Source organism: Larimichthys crocea, chromosome XXI (genome assembly GCF_000972845.2).
Source record: "Larimichthys crocea isolate SSNF chromosome XXI, L_crocea_2.0, whole genome shotgun sequence".
Classification (NCBI taxonomy): Eukaryota; Metazoa; Chordata; class Actinopteri; family Sciaenidae; genus Larimichthys; species Larimichthys crocea.
This window is the reverse complement of record NC_040031.1, coordinates 4,048,478-4,067,968: the sequence shown is the minus strand read 5'-3', so window position 1 is coordinate 4,067,968 and position 19,491 is coordinate 4,048,478. Positions and strand designations below refer to the sequence as shown.

Here is a 19,491-nt window from a genome sequence, read left to right as displayed (position 1 = left end):
AGCCAGATGTTATCTTATTTTTTACATCAGTTCTGATATTTCTGTGCATATTTTTGAGGTAATACTGACAATCTTTTCCCCAAATATCTCAAATGAGGTGGAACATTGTTGGATCACGTGCCATCACAGTTACTCCCAGCCCCAAATGTTACGATGAGTTTGGACAGTCTTGACTTAGGACAGTCAATGTCATGCTTAATAATGTCATTGTGTTTTAAGTTTCACATAACCCCTTGAACTCCATGATTATCTTTTTAAACTTTCCTTTTAAAGTCAGCAAAATTCTATGCATGCAAACCATGTAACAGTGAATACTTGAAATTTGATATGTAGGGTCGCAGTTTGATTTGGTATGTTTTGGGTGCTGCAGAAATAACTTCCTTTATTTTGAAAAGCATTAACATGAACATGATTTCCAGCTTGTATAAATTAAGTAGCATTTGCCTAACTAATCTAAAATAAAACTCAACTCAATAGTCATATTGCAAAAACTGGAACAGGAACCATATAGCAGGGACCAAGCACTTTGTTCTCTATGAGTGAGTGTCTTCACATATGTGTGCACATGTTGGTTGTTGTTTTCACCCAGTGAGGCCACACGTCAGACTTCGCACTTGCAACTCAGTGTGTTCCTCTTAAAACAGAAACATTTGCGTTACTTAGTAACTCATTATATCTATACAACTACTTTTGTCAGTAGTAAGTAGTGTAATTTGAATTCAGTAATTGCATTGTACTTGCTAATCCCAGGAAAAGCACACTTTGACAGTTTGGGCACACTCGTTTGCTATGTTAGGGTTGAGTTTGTGTGTTGGCTGTTGCTAGGCGAGTAAGCTTGGTATTAGTCATAAGCAGGTGTTTACTTATTGCTTTTGAGTAGCTTAATCAGTAAAGTAATGTTAACTTTTTTTATGGGTAGTATGTAATTAAGAATTGATTACACTGACAGTGGTACACACACTAATTACAATAACACAGCAGTAATGTCATGTCTGTGGTTACCATGGAATCAAATTGTTACTGTAGTTGCACGTTAAAACTGAATGTCAATCCAGAAAGGAGTCTTTCTTTAGTCTTATTATTAATGGCATGGACACAGAGTCTGCATGTGTTTTGTGGGTGTGTGTGTTCATTGCTTCAGGCATTGTGACCCTAAAGCAGCAGTACTGACCTGTTGGTGGTAATGGCTCTGCAGTAAAAGAAAAACAGGAAGAAACCATGTGTACAGTTATTTCTGTAGCACCCTGATTTCCTGCATGTAGTTTACACACACACACCCACAGTCCTCAGAGACGTGCAGCCAGCACTGCTGATGGTGAGGTCTGGATCTAGTTAGTGCTCTCTTGGCCTTCCGGTCACTAATGACTTTTTTGTGTAATGAGGTCTTTACAGACACACAGTGTGTGTCAAGGTGTGTGTGAGGCTATCAAGAATGTATGTATATTTGTAGGCTATGAGCAGGAGGTTTCATGTGATCGCTGAAAGGATTTCATTTTGATGAGTGGTAAAACATGTAAATAATAGGGAAATAGGTAAGGGTAATGATGGAGATAAGAAAGAACTGGTTAAAAAAGGAGGATATGAATGACAGAGAGGAGAAACAAGGTCAGATCTGTGATGGCAGAACTGTCAGTCTGAATTAGATAGACAGAGTGAAGCTTCCTGACATGATGACAGTTTTTTTTCTGAGTGCCCAAGGTGTGACAATGTGTGTGAATCATATTCAAAAGCTTTTTTTTTTCTTTCACAAAACTTGTGAAAACACTTCTATCTTGTGTGCTACTGTAACACTTATGATGCCTGTAGGTCATTTTCACAGACAGATTTGGCTGGAAATGCACTTTCTGAACATTTTAGCCACTCCTCATTTAAGCCACCAACCAACAGAGATCAACCGCCTGCTCTGTAGTCTCTTGTATTCTGTTGAAGAGTGCGGTTGTGAGTGACAATGGACTCTGAGGTAGAAGACGTAAATAGCGGCGCATCTGTTTCTTTAAATACACTCATGCAGTCTTTGAAAGGTATTTACTTGAAATACATTTTTGATATTTTCTTATTCTTACCTTCCATTCTATTATCTGACTACTTAGACTAAAAATTGCATTGTCATTGTCATCTAACTTTAAAAACAAACTTGTTAGTTTCTGAAATGATGACATTTTGAAGAGTGTTTTGCAAGAGCTGTAAATTTAGATTTGAAGGTTAAGTGTCTAAGATTTTAGGGGGATCTATTGGCAGAATGTGGCAGAAATTAAATAAAATATTCACAAGTATATTTTCTTTACTGTACAGTCACTCTCAGTGTGACGATTAGGGTTAGGTTAACAAACAAACACTGGCCTTTTTACATTTTTTTCAAGTTTCTTAGGTTCTCCTACATGCTTGGAAGTGGAGAACGAGGTGTCAGGTATTCAGTTGGTTGCACTCTAAATCCTACACATCGAACCTTTAAGGCTTGAGGCACAACCTGGACTTGAGACTTGTAAGCATTCATGTCTTAAGTTTTGACCAGGTAAAGTCCAGGTAAAGACTCTGAGTCTACAGTCGCTCTGTGAGGTTGTGTTCAGACGCAGCAGTGCTTTGGCCTGAATGAATGGTAGCATGACATCGTGCTAACTAAATGGCAATGGCAAACAATTTGCATATCCAATCCTTTTGTTCTTTTTGTAAATATTTTATCATGTACATCCTTGTGGGGCTTTGTAACCACTGATTTGGTTGCCATGGGAAAAGAGTGGGTGGCCTCTTTCCCCACTCCCCCATCGTGCTACTCAGTGTGAACCCTGTAAGAAAGGGAGTTCAAAGCACATCACATAAGCCACCGAGAGACCCTGAAAGAGACAAATGATAACTGGGATTTTATAAACCTTTACTTAAGGCATCTTTTTTATACCACACAGATCAATTCTTCGTCATCTCTTTCTGTCCAGATGCCTTTCTTCTGTTACCCCCTCCTCTCTCTCTTCCTGGAGGGGGTTGTTTTGTGTCACGCTCAGCACCTATATCTGCTATAGCCAGCAGCAGCAACAGCAGCAGCGGGGACAGCAGATGAGTACGGCCATTGGCCTCTTCCCCTCTCACTGGCCCTCCCCTCATCCAACACAATGGGACTGATTGTCCATGCGACACACACACTCACACACAGAGGGAGCTTTACTCTGGTGCTGGAGTGTCGCCACCCCCGCCATATGCCCTATCTCCGCTGGAATGTGATTATCTTTACTCGCCATGGAGAGGCATAGGGAAAGGGTAAAAGAAGAGATAAGCATCAGAGAAGGCAAGACGGGAGGTTGAGAGAAAGAGCGAGTCAGTCTGTCACCGAGCCTGTCAGAGTGTGTGTGAGAGAGAGAAAGGAAGAGAGAGAGAGAAGGAAGGGAGGGAGGATGCAACCAATGCAGCGAGGCAGTTTAACGTGTGTCTGAACCTGCCAGCGCAAGCGACAGAGCAGAGAGAGAGAGAGAGAGAGAGAGAGAGAGAGAGAGGAGGGAGAGGTCTTTCACTTCAGTTCAGCAGTGGATTTTAATTTCTTCACTGGACTCCACCTCGCTCCTCTCGCAGGACTCAGCCTCCACTCAGGTTAGTGATTCTCTCTCTTTTTAGACTGGTTTACCAATCAGCAGCAGAACACTGCATCCATCGAGTGCACAATGCAGCCGTGGGGCGTTGGGTTAACAGAGCTGATAGACAAAATGTGGGTGGTTCATGACCACAGAGATGCTGAAACCCTGTTTGCTATTCTACACACACACACACACACACACGCACACACACACACACACACACACACACACACACACACACACACACACACAGACACACGTCGCCTTCTGAGGCTGATGGTTAACAAAGAAGGGAGCACACATCACAAAAGACAAACCCTGGATATCACCACAGGATGTTCTTCTGGCAGGTGCTGTAGCTAAGTGTGGCAGCGGTGATTGTGTGTGTGTGCATGTGTGTGTTTGTGTGTGTGTGTGAGAAAGCAGTGGTAGCTGTACTGGCTGGAGGAGACTATTAATTTTCCTTAAGGCGTTTTGTTTACTGAGCTTCTCAGCTGCAGGCTGTCTCCAGACATGCACTTGTGATCTGAAACTCTCACATACACACACATGTGCACGTAGAGCCTACCGCTGCTGATTTCAGTTAACTCTGTTTGCCATGATTGCCGTAATCGGCCTCAGCTGTCCACAAGAGGCTGTGGGAAAATATGCAAGTCCGTGCGTGTATGTGCCAACGCTTGTATGTGTGTGCGTGCGTGTGTGTATTGTGGCTTGCTGTTCTTGAACCTGCTGCAAAGAAAACTATGATTTTAAGTCAACTTGTCATTACAGCTGTAATACAATCTCTTGATGATAGATCCTGATAATCCTAACTGCTTGTAGTTGCTGCGCTTTATCTTGATTCCTAATATCAACAAAAGGAAAGCTGTTTTAGTAAATATGATTTAGAAAAATAAAGTGTTGCCTTCATAGCTTTTTTATCATTAGACAAATAAAGCCTTACACTTTTATTATCTTTGGTTTCAATCTCCCCACTCTATCTTCCTGCTGTGGGCACTCACTGTAACTCATTTGGCTAGCTATCTCTGCAGTTGAAACCATTAACTTTATCTGCAGCAATATATTTTCTGTAGTGCTTCCTCCACTCTCTAAGCCAGGCTTCCCTTTGGAGGCAGGCGGCAGCAGGGGTGTTATCAGATCCTGCTGTTTATGTTTTGATGGAAGCAACCATTCAGCGGCCTTTATACGAACAAGGCACCTCGCTAGATCTGTGTCTGATCCCACTGAGGGACTTCCTCCAGGATGAAGGAAGTTCCTGCAAGAAATCCAAAAGCTGGCGTGGGGAACAAATGCAGGTTAGGAATAAGTAAATAAATAAGTAAGGGGAGACATTAAGGAGAGACACTGTGAAAGTTGAAAGTCATTGACTGCGATTGTCCAGATTTCTCTCTATGTCACATTAACAACTATCATCAGCTAACCCTGACCCCCTAACCCTAAAAATAGGGATCACATCTTAGCTCACACAGGGAAGTAAAACTGTCATACAGGCAGCAGAGGCCAGGTACATCTGAAAGAGCATGTAGTTTCTAAAGAGAAGCTGAAAGGAGGAAGGGGTGTTTAAAGCATCACCACAGTGAACACTAGTGTACATACAAGAAGAGAAACGTGATGGTCTCCTTTCTAATAACTTCCTAACGATATGGGTTGTTCTTGCATTTTCTAGCAGATATCTGTGCGCGAGTGTGTCTGTGTCGACACACTGTCCCCTATGCCCTGTATCCAACTCCGTGCTGTGCTCTGTCAGCAGCTGCAGCTTCGTCATCATGGGATTCATCCTCTTCACCTTCCCTGCCTCCTCTCTCTCCCCTTTACTTCTTGGATTATTTTGTTTATTTCTTTGTCTTCTCTTTCTCTAAATGCTTCAGTAAAAAAAAAAAATGCTGTGTCATTGCCCCGTGTAGGCATCACTCAGTTTGTGGCAGACGATCGTCTTGTCATTCTGTCCTCTCTGCGTATAGTGGTTTGTCTTTCTGCTGAGCCACCCATCACACAGACCACAACCTGGTCGTGTCAGTTTAAGTGTGTGTGTATATAGATGTAGAGAGAACCAGGTGTCTCAGTTTATGTGCAGTGTGGGTTTGAATATATAGAGTCTGAATCCGGTTTAAGAGAAGGTTTTCAGCAAACAGTGAACATCGTTCCTCAGAAATGAGGAAGAAAGGACTTCATTTCAGTTCAAGCGTGATCAGTTAAAGAGGAAGTTTCTGTCATATTAAATGTTAGTCATGAGTTTCTTTCTCTTTCTGCCTCGCCAGCCTTGGCTGCAGGCTCGCCTGCAGGCTTTATTTCAGGACTGCAGGCTTTTCTGTGCATTCCAACACTGCGCTGAGAATATGGGCTCCAGTGCCTCCAGTCAGAGGGGCTCATTCATAGTGAGCACAATGATCCTGTTTTTACCCACACTGTTTGATTGGCATTATATTCAGCATCTATTTACTTCATCCATAATGCATTGAGTCCGATCTGCTTAGCATTAATGAATCTTTGTGGCTCTGTCTTTCCTCAATGCACTGGAATCAATAGAAGGAGATAAACAAAGAGACATTAAGACAGACTGAAATGAAGAATTCATATAGTAGTATAGTATTTTAATTTGAGCTATGATGTGTTGAACAAATTGACTGTTCGCTAAGCACTCTTGGTTACTGTTATACTTGTCAAGCTTTCTTGAACGGCACATGTTTTACATAACTGTGGCAGATTTAACTCTCAGAAAAAAATAGACATCATAGATAGCTTGCCGTTGACGTTCCAATCTGCATAAACAGACATCTGTGTCTCCAGACTAGAATATGCTGACAATAACACCTCCATGGGTAAAAACATTATCTTTGATTCATTCTGGGCATATAGTATTTATGGTGTTATCTTGAGGTTTAAAGTCTATCCCACAGCACGAGTTCGGCAGAACGTGAGACCGACTCAGGCACTTCTGATGCACCATGAGAGTGTCTCTAATTCTCCTTGATCAAGCGTCAATAAATATTACAGCATAAGACATCAGAGGCTCCTGAACACTTTCTTCCTTCCTGACCCTCACCATTGACCTTTCAATTTCTTCACAACAATCTTCAGTTAAAACGAGAACTCTGTTAAAAGGGTCTTAAACCTGATGGACATGATATCGAGCTAAATGACTGAGGAAGTAGCAGACCGAAAGAGAGGGCTACACGCCCGAGGCAGAGACTCCATCAGCTGAAGGTCCTCATAGATTTTTTAGTGCAGAGCTAGTTATTCCTAGTTTATGGCTATGACAAGCAATGAATAGGTATAACAAATTAGAGGTATTTTCAAACAGTATGTTTCAATTTTAATATTACAAAAGGCTTTTAGGATGAGTTGCTGCATTGTACGCATCCTGAAACGTTGTTCTGACTACAGCCCCATACATGCCTATTTAATGCATGCAGAAATCCAAAACTTGACAGCCCTCCTGTGTCACATCATGGTTTGAATCAAGGGTTTTAATGTATTTTCAGTGTAAACAGTAAAGTACTCAAGGCACAATCAGCCTTGGAAAGTTACTTACATAATAGACAGAAATCAGCTTGTGAAATGATGGCCACAAAATACGTCTACTGCGACCTTTTGCAAATGTCATGCGCTGTCACTCCTCCTGTGTACTTCTGGCTTCTGTTGTGGCTTTATGCCTCTTACGCAGTGCATTAAAATATCACCGAGTGCATTTCTTTGTTTTCATCATCAAACATCATAACAAGCATCAGATAAATATAACTGACTCATCAGATTCAGTTTGTGAGAATTTCTCAAGGGGTTATTTTTAGGGGCAGAACTATTTTTAAGTTCAGGAAGTCATTTACTTTTGCCAAGCAGATGGAAATTGAAATAGTTATTTCGGTAAACGTTTTGTTTAAAAATGGGCTGCATGGACATTGAATGGAAACATAGCTCGATTGTAGGACAAAATACCCTGGGGGCATCTGGCTCTGCAGGGTTCAACTTGACTGAATTAATATAAATATGAGAGTGCAGCTGGTGTGCTTGAGTTTACTGTAGTTTATTGCTTTTTCTGTTGGGTCTGTTTTTTGTTGTTGTTTTTTACACACCAAAAGAGTAATAGTCTATAACGTTGAAGGTCAATTATCTGCTCTTAATCTGTGAGAGATTTTGGTACCATAAAAGAGCATGTTGTGAATAAGCACTGTTCATTTACGAACAGACTGCCTGCTGGGACCCAGTCAGACGTGGTGATTGGGTGGACAGGATATTGATTGACACATTTGGGAGCTCCTGGCCAGCAGCTGTGGTCTGTTTTCCAAGATAGACAGGCAGGTCACAGGGGGGTGGAGGAGGAGACGGAGGAAGTAGAAGAAGAAAGAAGGTGACACAAGACACAACAGGCCGATAGAGAACAGAAAAGAGGCACAGTGAGAGGGAGGAAGTAAGAGAGATTGAGGGACTAGAGAATGGCTGCCTGTCGATGTTATCACATACTCTAATTCCAACAATCAATCCCTTTCTCAGTGCCCAGTGATCATAGAGTCCACTATCTCTACACTGCTGTGTGGATCTCAATTATGGGGCTTTCATCACCCTCTTCCAGTCTGCTACTAACTCAAGGCTTCATACTTAGTTAGTTAGGTTAGGTTAGTTATTGAATTAAATATGTCTGCCATCGGGTATCCAGAGCATGTTACAATAGTCAGTTATGGTCATCCTTTTCTGAATAATAATTAACACTGCAGTAACAACCAACAAACGTCTATCTGTCTTTCTTTCTTTCTTTCTCTCACTCACTCTCTTTTTTTAATGTGTTCCCTAAAGTATTGACAGGAAGCATTTAACAGGAGAGAGAGGGGGAAGTGGGCACTTCAGGTTCAGGACCGCATCAAGCCCAGTTGACTGCCCTCATTAGACATGGGCCAGAGAGCATGTTCAGATCATGCTAAAAGCTTATCTTCACATGCTGGGACCATGTAGGAAACATGCTGGGAAGAAGAAAGTAGATGGACAGCATCAGAACACGACGTACGAATTTTATGAGGCATATGTTTGAGTTAGTGGAATGTGAGCGAAGGAGGGAAAGATCTAAAAAGGAAGGAATCTTGGCTGCATTGCTAAGAAAGACCCACAGTCCACTGCTCAAATGTAAGAATGAATTATATCTGCAGTTAAAAGAATGGCTTACCGATAGATCAGTGGTTTGCAACATCTTAGGCTTGTGATTAGAGTTAAGTCTTAATGTGAACCTTAACAGAGAGCATTTTAAAATGATTTTTAGAAAATAAAGTAATAAAATGCTAAAGTTAAAGCCACTCATCTCTAATTTCAGATTAACAAAGGCTCAAATGACTGTGTGTAATGTGAAAGGGGTCACTCGTAGTAGAATACAAACCACAAAGATTTATCACCAACTCTACAGTTCCCCTCAACTCTATGAAACATTTTAGTTTAGTTTTTCAGCACGCATAATTTATTGTTTCGTTTCACTCTCATCAATCTTATTCCTATGCAAAACAGGAACTTAATGCAACTTGTTCAACATCAAACAGGCAGACCAGTAAAGTTAGTGACAAGCAAGTGCTGACGTATCATCACACTTTATAGTGTGATGATACGTCAGTGTCGTGTTTACAGCTTGTTGGCCTAACCCCATGTGGCAATCAATATTTTTATATCACCAATGGGGATGTATGTGAAAGTGGTAGCTTGAACTAAACAGCAGACACACAAAGTTAGTGACTAGCTGGTGGACATAGTGAAGCATTAAGCCAAAGAACCAGATAGTTCCCTTAGAAGTTAGTAGAGACTCAAATAAAGCTAAATTATTGGATTTTTATTTGCCAGGTGAAAGCCAGTACACTGGATCACCAAGTAAACCAAAAAGCCATTTTTTGCTAGAATTAATCCCAGAACTGAAATGTATTGACTAAAAATAAACAACATTTTATGTCTATGTTTGCTCCATGTTGGTCTCATCTGGTGGCCTTAACCACATGAAGGCTTTACAAGGCCTTTTAATTTTCACTCTATTATGTTTGTAGCAGAAAACCATAACTCTTTGGTAATTGTTATTATGCAGGAGACAAGAGAGGAGGGAGACAGACGCATCTGGTCTCATTCAATAGCCAATCTCTTCTGTGTCGAGCATGAAAATCTCAGACATGTCCTCACACACACACACAGGGACACACATATTATCACCAGCATGAGCCTTAGTATGATTAAAGGGGTGTGACTTGGCATATTAATACATTCTCCCCCTTTCCATTATTTATGAGTTACATTTGAATGGTAGTTATCTCAATCTAGGGCAGCCATGCAAATGAGACAGAGATTACCATGCATTCTTGTTCTTATGGACAGAAACAGATTCTTTTCATACAATAGTATCTACTTTTCATCATTATATAATGATAAGTAAGGATCCTCCTCTGTGATGTAGTTTTTTTCAATTTGCAATCTGTAATAATCTTTCTGTAACATATATTTCTGCTGCAGTATATTACGGCTGAGATTGGGTTAGAATTGGGCTCTTAGGGGGTTGTGCAGTCAGATTTATGGCTTAACATGGTAGAAAATTTTTTTAATATTGACTTGTTATTCTATTTGGCAAGACTACAGATGGTTAAATATTAACTGCTACGGATGGTTAATTTTTATCTTCTCCATCCACCCTTTCCTCTCCCTCCTTCCTCCACCTCTCCTCACCAGTGATTTAGTGTATCACCCCCCTTCTATTGGTTTGTCTCCTCTTCTCATTGACTCGTCCCGCCTTAGGGTGACTTTGTCCTTGAGTGCTGGCTAACCCTCCAAACATTATTATGGAAATAGTTAAAATTGACCGTGAATCAACATCTTGAAGGACGACTTCTCCCTTCTCCCTCCCTTCCTTCCTCCCTCCCTCCCTCCCTCCCTTTCTCTTCCACACCTGGTGACGGGGAACCGGTTTGTACAGTGACAGGACAGGCACTCAAAGGGTTTGATGGGTAAATACAGATATGAAGGAGCCAGAAGACAGGGGAAAACCGTGTCCAAAGAAAGGATAGTAATTTCCTTGTAGATGCTGATAAAACTGAGTTGAAGAGACGATCTGAGATGGATAAACATTGTGTAGCTGAGAGGAGAGGTAAAATCCAGCTGTACTGGAGAGGACTGCTCCCAGGTATGTAGACATGTTTTGTTTCATTAAACAGCCAGGTAGCTTAAGACAGACGAAGAAAATACAGTTTGTTTTGGTTTCACTAAAGCCATTTGAGCTGTCGGTGAAACACCCACGATAAAACTGGAGGAAGTACTGGTTTTGACACAAAAAGCCACACATAGCTGGTATCAGTGGGTGCATCAGTGTAGGTGCAGTCACCACCAAAACATTTTAAATATGCAGAGTATCTGTTGTCGGGAAACTATGTAACTAATTATAACTTAGTGAAAGGGGAATTGAATAGAGTCTATGTTAAAGGTCTGCTGATTCACACAGTGTCCAAAAAATAAAAGTAAAGTAACTATGAGCCTTTAATTCAAATAGACAATGATTTGTTCTCTCTGTTCTGAAAATACAAATAAGTAAAAACTTCTGAGGCAAGTTCAACAAGAATTTCTTGGTTGTTGGCTGTTGCTGTTTCAGAGGCGAGCGACTGGAAATAAAGTTGTTTTATTATTTTGGTTTCTATTAAACTGAATGGTGGTGTTATTTCATGACCAAAAATTAACTGATGAGTAATGAGTATTGCTGAATCTGTAGCACAGATGAATACGCTGAATCAGGCTTTGGTTACATTGGTGCTAAATGTTAATTAATTGTTATTTTTGGTCTTGATAAAAATAGAGATGAGATCAGAATAAAAATAGGTCGTCAGCCTTACCTTTTAAGATGTTTTAGTTCAGATATATTATACATTTAGTTTATTCTTTCTTTCTGTCTCACTGAAGTGATCTTTTATTTCTGCTCTGGCTGGCATCTGGTTCTACTAAACACAGAGAATATAATCTATAACACGTTAAATGGCCCAGGTCCACATTTTCTGATGTGAATACTGATGTGAACTATGCAGCTAGAAGTGTTGAAGAGTAGACTGTGCAGTGGCGAGACCAAGATCTCATTTTGTGTGTTGACTGAAGGTCAGTGTCTGGTTATAACTCATTTGGTGTTCAACACCGCAGTCGTCTGTTGCTACAGAGCAGGTAGATATAAACAGAGACAGAGCTGCAGTCCACCGCTGAGATAGCGAGAGGATAATCGGTTTGTTTACATCGCTTTTCGATTGTGAGATACTGCGTATACATACACACACACACAGTAAAGATGTGATAAATGTCACAGCTCATTAACTGTCCCTTATCTGTCGAGGAGGAGTCACCACTGTGCTTTGAACCTGTATCATTAAACAGAAACCCCCAATATACCATGGTGTTAGAATGACAGTTGTCTCATGTAATGCTGGGGTTGCTTTGGGAAAACAAAAAGCTTTCACTCAGAGAGCTGATTGGATTGCTGTGAATACAACAGCTAAATTAGATTTTTTATTTTCCCTGACTGCCATCACTGGAGGATTTGTTGCAGTTTGCCACCTGTGTTGATGTGTGTTTAATTCATGATGTTAAGCAGAGGAAACCAAAGCCTGAAGACATACAGGAGGTAGATTTCTTTCTTAGTTGGTAGGTTGTGTTCAATATAAATCCATTATACTCAATTTTACAAATATAGTTTACTATATGAGATAGTAAGCTGGTTAAAAAACAAAGATCACTGAAGACATTTTGACCCAGCTTTCAGTTCCTTCATTTCTGTGTCATTTTTTTTTCTCATGTTTGTGGCATCTTTGCAACAACCTCTTGTTGGTCATTTCAAAAAGTTTGTCACTGCTTCAAGGGTGGATGCAGCTCATTTTCATTCTCATTATCCAGACCTTATGGCAAACTGTGGGGTTAAGTCTACTGTATGTGTTTATATGAGCAAGTGATTTCTTGCAGTTTCTCTTTTGTTGTATGGCCAGGAGTTCCCAGATTATAAACTATGAAAAAGAGGAAGTTAACAGACGGGAAGAGGAAATTTAGAGTCACACCAGTAGCTACATCAGTAAACGTTCTCCATTATCCATCATAATTGAAGTAGGTTTCCCCCACACCCACATCTCAGAGAGACATTCAGTCGACCTTTATATCCTGTGACACTTGTGTCATGGCAGAGTGAGTGGCATTTTCTTCTTTCAGTGTGGTTTCAGTGATGACATACTAACACATCCCCCACTCTGGAAACAATAGGCGTATGATGACTCTGGTCACATGGCCGAGAGTCTGTTGTAGAGGGGTTACAGTTGAGTTTGTGGGATGTCTCCATAGGGAAGTGTCTGATATGTACGTCATGTTTTTGATAAGCTGCTTATGTGCTATATTTTGAATAGGGAACTTATATAACAGATTGGGGCTTGATTTATGTGCCATTCACTCACACGTACACACACACCCACACAGATATATTTATACATAAACTGTAAAGTTTATATGGGTGTGTATGTGTGCGTGTGTGTGTGTGTGAACAGCAGGCAGGCCTTTCATGAGGAGTCCAGATGGTGGGTGGAGAAAGCCCTCCTTTAATCCCAGAGCCAGGATATTATACCCCCCCCCCCTCCCACACACACACCCACACACCCACACACACCAACACAAAAAAAAAAACACACACACACACAAAGTAATTCGTACCCCCTCTCAACTGTTTGCATGAACCCACACTGAGTTTGTCCACTTTTCTTTCAACGTGGCATTATTAACACTCCATTATTCCAGCACTGCTGTTTTGATATATCCAGACAGATGCTGTAAGATATAGTTTGGTGCATTAAGGGAAATAATAACTGATGATGATGATGATGATGATGTTTGGATATACTACTTAAAGATGAAATCAGTGACAAAACCTGTGTAAATAGACTCATTACCCTGTCACACCTTCTTCTCTATACTGTTTCAAGTATTTTGAGGAATCTTCTTTATTATTTTTTGTTTTGTTAATTTACATTAAAAAAAAACATTAGCATGACTGATACTGTATTTCTGAGATTTGGTTTGGAATACACAGTAAAAAGATGAGTTGAGTGAGTAAAATTTAAAATATTTTTAATCATACACAGAACAAAACTATATTCAACTTGAACTGAGAAAGAATGCTGCAATTTATTTAACTATTTCTGCTCTGAAGTTGCTTTTTTAGCTGATCTTAGCCGATTATATTATCCCGCTGATGTGCCATCAGGTGCCACAAAACATAACCATGAAAGAATAAGTTGAATGAAGTCAGCTTCACTTTAATTTGTTCTGCTCTACGGCGGTCCTTTGTGCCACTCGCACATGTTGCTGGATTGTCAACAACTGCACTGATAATCCCGCAGCTTTGATGCTTCATAGTAGATCAGACCGAGCAGAATGTTTGTGTGTGCCGATTTTTAATTGTGTCTGAGTTATATCTGTGTGAGTGCATATGTGTGTGTGTGTGTGTGTTTGGAGGGAGCTTACTAATACTCATGCAAGCCCATCATTGTTTTTTACGAGCATTGCTATTTTCTCTTTAATCTTTTATGTGCATATTAAACTGCTGTGTTGAAAGAGTGTTAGCTCTCCCCACAGACGATGCCCTACATATCACAGACAGACTAATTAGGGTTTCTCTCTCTAAGGGACGGTATATTCCTTTTCATTCTCAAAACAAACACATGTCTACCCCTGATCATGATAAATGCAGCATCCAGAAGAGCACTCCAAAACTTAAATCTGATTCTCCAGTTCTGTGCATGTCCAGCTTATTATCTCAGCTGCTGTTTAGCCCAGAGAGCCAGTTAGAAGATATAAAGTAGCATGGCATGCATCCTGCCTCTGAGTTCTTCATTCCTCATTTTATCTCCTCTTAAATAAAACATGGGGTTCCCTGAAACAGCTCGAAGCGGGTCGAGCATTATAATATCCTCCTGTTCCCGAGTTTGCTCATACTTCTTTTTTTATAATGAATCCTGTGTTTTGTTTTTGCAGAGAGGAAAGACAAAACTCGTTGTTTCCAGTCCAAGAGCGCCGATGAGGAGGCTTGCGTGGCTGTAAAGATCGAACACTCCAGTGGTAGGCAGCATCACCATTACTCACCTTCCTGTCTTTTTGATCTCTTTCTTTCAAGTTAAGCTTTTTATATGATTTCGGCGCAGGAAGCTGCTTTGGCTGGCCACTTAATAAGCGTATAGCTATTCACAGCTCACTAGAGCATAGATGCGAAGATGGGGTTGTTCATTTCCTGTGGTTTCTTGTCTGTATTTGTGCTGGTGTTGACATAGACCATCTTTTTATACCCCTTCTCCATTCTCATCTTGTGATGTGTGTGGCAGGTATGGCTGCCACAAGACGAATTGAGATGCAAAGCTTTGTTACTCATCAGTCACTACCTCTGATTCACAGCAGGGGGGATGCACCATTTGCATTTGAAATCAATATCACAGCATAAAATTGAGCCTTTCAGACCTTTTAAAACATGACCAAAGCTAGCAACATGTTCTGCTCCTTTTAAGAAAAGTGGCCGCAGTAAAGTTAACTTTAAGTCAAGGTTGGTTTGCTAAAAGGGGCTGTATAAACACACCTCTCTGCAGTTCACGGCTATTCAGGGCTGCGAAGAAAGCTGCGGGTAGCTGCTCTAGTTTTATAACACATTGGTGTGTGTGTAGCTCACGTTCTGCATCAGTGTGATGAATGGGTGCTTTCCTCCAGCCCCCGGTGTCTTCCTATTTTTCACCTTTTCTCATTTTCTCTCCTCTTCATGTGTACTTTCTGGCTCCTTCTGGTAAATCTTTCCTTTCCTTTTCCTTTCTTCCATGTGGCTTTTCACCTGTCCATCTTCTCTGCACTTGTCTGTTTTCATCATGTCCTCACTCTTCCTTCCTTTTTGTCTGTTTCATCCTATTTATCTTCTGCACCGCGACTTATTATTATTTTTTTTTACCTTTAACTCATTGTCTGTGTCCCCTAAAATAAAAAATAAAAAACAGTCTATTTCCCAGTCTATTCTCCCCATTTTTTTCACCTCCTCACACATCATCCTCTTTTTCATCAGAACTGACACTTTTGTGCCCCCCCCCCGGAGCTTCCTGGTTAAGAGCAGACTGGGGTTCTAATCCCACGTTGGCCCTTGGATTAGGAGATGGGGGAGGGATAATCTAAAGAAAGTCTGGGTAGTTGAGCAGAAACAGCTAATCCGCTATGCCTGGTGGTAATAGTTATCTGTCAGGGTCTGTCACAAACACACACATGCACACACACTGTCCGTGGCAGCATGATTAACAAAATAAAAGATTTGTGTATTTACTGTAACTACACTCTGTCTAATCTCACCAAAGATTAGGCACCAAACTGGGTTTCATGCGTGTGTTTATGTGTGACTGAAGGAGGCAAGCAGCAGTTAGTGTCAAAGTGTCACTTTGTCTCAGAAGTGCTTCATACTTTTAATGTGTCAGCATAGTATTTAAATATAAGGATTTTGCCGAAAGCTGATTTTTCCACATTTGTCATTTGATATGTAGAAAAGTAAAAAATTCACAGGGATAAGTCCACATCATCAAAGCACATAACATGTCACTGAAACATGAAAGTATTAAAGAAAACAGTTAGTGTGACACTTAAACCTTCTACAGGGAGTTTTAACTTTAACAGTTTATTACTGATGCCTTTATATGACCTACATAGACAAACAAGACCATCAGTGAGAATACTGGCGACATCTATAAAGTTATTCTTGTGCCTGCCATGGGTCGGATTCAATCGGATTCCAATAAATCAGACAAAACAATGCAGTGGAAGTACTGCTACTTTTAACCACATTTTTTAAACTCAATGTAAATGAGAAGCCAGTTTTTCTTAACTGAGGTGCGAGAATCAAGTTAACACTGCTGGAGGAACTTGACGTCTTTTGACATACGTGCATTTTGACATTCATGTCATGCACAATGGCATATTCAGACAGGAAACATATTGCTGTTACAGCAGAGATAGGGGAGAAAAGGGAAATGAGAAAAAATAAATACATGCAAAGTCCTGCTAATATAAATAGGTCCAGATGAGCCAATTCTGTAGATAAACAGTTGGATTATTTACTGGAGAACATGTCTTGTCATTAAGCCTTCAGTCTAAATGCTTTGCCAAAAGCCAGACAGGATTCAGCATCAAATGTCCCAAAAATTGAGGGCAGAAATCTGAAAATCTGATTACTGACTAACAGCAATCCAAACTGTAATTGTGAGTGTTAACAGTTATCAGGTGCCTGTAAACACATTTCCTGTATTGTTTGAATATAGTTCTGTGTGGCCCCTATTTGAGGTTCAGAGGTCAAGTGTCACAGGCAGCATTTCTAATAACACCGGTCAGTCCTGTTTCTAACAATAAGGCTGCATCAAGTGTTAATTTGCATTAGCACCGACATACAGTATAAGCGCAAGAGTGCATTACACAATTATTCAGGGTGTTTTCACTATGGGAAGATTAATCTGTAGCACCTAAAACATAGCTGTTTGCTTCATTTATCTGAAATGTTAAGACCTTGCTGTAACTAAAGGTTAGTTTAGAAGGAATTTCTTTTTTTTAAAGATGTTTTTTTGGCCTTTTCAAGGTTTATTTTTGATAGACGGCTGAAGAGTGACAGGAATGAGGGGAGAAATAGAGAGATGGGGAACGACATGCAGCAAAGGGCTGCAGGTCAGATTCCAAACCCTACGCTGCTGCTGAGCCTTCATACATAATCGACACCCTTAGTGAGAGGAATTTCTACTGGTAAAACTGGTTTATTGGATGAGCAAAATAATGCCTGTCATTCTTTCTAATCCTGCTCTCCTGAAACATGAGCCATGTCAGGGAGCATGCAGGTGTTTGACAATGTGCGCACTGTGTCTGTAGGTGTGAAGCAGCAGTTAGTGTCAAAGTGTATAATCACACACACGTATCATTTACTTGTTCTCATGAGAGGAACTATTTCTGTTATATCATAGCTACTGTAGCGTGACTTAAATTGAGGCTTCCTGTTGGCCTTTTTTTTTTTTTAAACCATGTGATTGCTCAAAGTTGATATATAACACAGCAGCTCATTAAAAACCTGACAGCTCTGTACAGAGGATACATACAGAACATGGAGAAGCTTCACTCCCAGTTCCATGTAATGACTTCTGCAAAAGGTACATCTTGTTCATGTTAATAAGTAACGTGTTCCTGAGATCTTTGTTTCATTTTCATATGTGATCTAGATTTTAACCCATGTGTTGCTTGTGGTTTTTACTTTTCGCTTATTTGCGTCAACTCGCTCTCGTTCTTTCTTGGTCATCATGTTTTCATGTGTTAAATATTTACACAAGAAATATGCCTGAGGAGGAAATTTTGATGTGATGATAGTTTTACATAATAGATTAAAGGCTTTTGGCTTTACATTTTAGCAAAGGCAAATGAGAGAACTGGTGTGACGTTTTCCAGGCTGCTTTACCGTGGTGTTTGTTAATCATTGATCAGACTGATGTCGGGCATAGACAGAACGAGAAGTGCAGAGGTTGTTACACAAACGCTTCTTCTACTATTGGTCCTGTTTCACACCAACACTCTCTGCAAATAGGATTTATCTGTTTTGTTCTTTAATGATCTGATGAAAACAAATGAGAGAAGGCTAGAGAGCACTCAAATCATGTTGTACGTGCAGGGGGTATGCATGTATCGCTGAATTTCATATTCCCTGATTGATTTATCTAATCTTAATCTAGAGTAAATGTATGTGAACTGTGTGTGTGAAACTCTAGATATGTGTGTGTGTGTGTGTGTGTGTACTCTGGAACTTGTCTGCCTCTGTAATTGATGAAAGCCACTTAAATAGTGGGTGTGTGAGCGAGAGTGAAGGAGGGGTTTGGTGCTGCCCTGGGAGTCTACTTGCTGAGCTGAGTCACTCAGCCTGGGAAGATCGCATAGGACCTAAACTTAGTGCTCTTCTGGGACACACACGCTTTCACACACACAGCGTGGTCCCTCACTTGGGATACACTGTTTTCCTGCCTGTCTCAGGAACAGGGTGCTCAGGGTGAGTTCATTTGCCAGGATCTTTTTTAACTTAGAGTGTTTTATTTAAACTCTCTCTTTTCGATTCTGCCTGTATTGTCTTTCCTGTGTGTGATCTTCTCTCACTTCTTGTTAGATTTACCTTTAAATGTTTGATATTTTTGATCATCCACAGCAGAACACACGGTCACACTTTGGATTGCATGCTCTCACGGTGACCTTAATCGCTTACATTGTGTAAACAGGCTCAGACATATCACTGCACTCCATAATTTCCACACTTTTGTGCTTCAGTTCCACAGTAACTCTCAAGGTGATTTATGGCAGATGAAGGCTGTCTTTTTGATAAGATATTCTGGATATGGCTGTTTAAGTTAACTCCTTCTTTTATTAAACTTCTTCTCTCATGTTTCCTGACATTGCTGCAATTGTGTCGAAGCCACCCACTTGATCTTTAATGTGCCAGCTCATTTATAAAGTAGAAAGAAGAAGTGGATTTGACAAAAACATAGTTTCAAACTGTGTCAAACAAATTTTTTTGCTTCCTTGCTGCTGGCAGGGTGGGGACATGCTGCAGCGCACCAACAGGTGTGCCCTTTGTTTTTTTCACCTGATGTCTCACGCTGAAATATTGGCACACATTTTGCCAGAAGGGGTTTGGAAGGAGAGACTTGTAACAGACAGGTCAGGTAGGCATACTGTCAGGTGACAACATTCCAGAGAGATGGCATGCGTGTGTGGCAGAAATGTCTTGAGCACTCACTTGATTGTGTTTAACTGATAGGCTGAGTAGAGAATAACACACCTGCCCACCTGCAAAGACAGCAGTTTGTTTCTGTGCTTGGACTAGAAAGTGTCTCTGGTTTTGCTGCAGAATTTGCTCTCAATGTTAGCCTGGTTAGTGGCATGG

At 40.6% G+C, this 19,491-nt stretch overlaps 1 protein-coding gene across 7 annotated transcripts in view; it reads left to right on the top strand.

Annotated features, from left to right (window-relative positions):
* fgd4a (FYVE, RhoGEF and PH domain containing 4a) overlaps window positions 1-19,491 on the top strand; it is a 45,214-nt gene that overhangs the window by 7,504 nt on the left and 18,219 nt on the right. For 2 of the 7 annotated variants that reach the window (XM_027272834.1, XM_027272831.1), the window contains one exon: window positions 14,550-14,633. In XM_027272834.1, the coding sequence (XP_027128635.1) occupies window positions 14,550-14,633 (84 nt within the window). Of the gene's footprint in view, window positions 1-1,921; window positions 2,022-3,154; window positions 3,577-10,540; window positions 10,690-14,549; window positions 14,634-17,663; window positions 17,720-18,463; window positions 18,604-19,491 lie in introns of those variants that run through there. The other 5 variants (XM_027272832.1, XM_027272836.1, XM_027272833.1 and 2 more) reach the window with 5 other exon arrangements.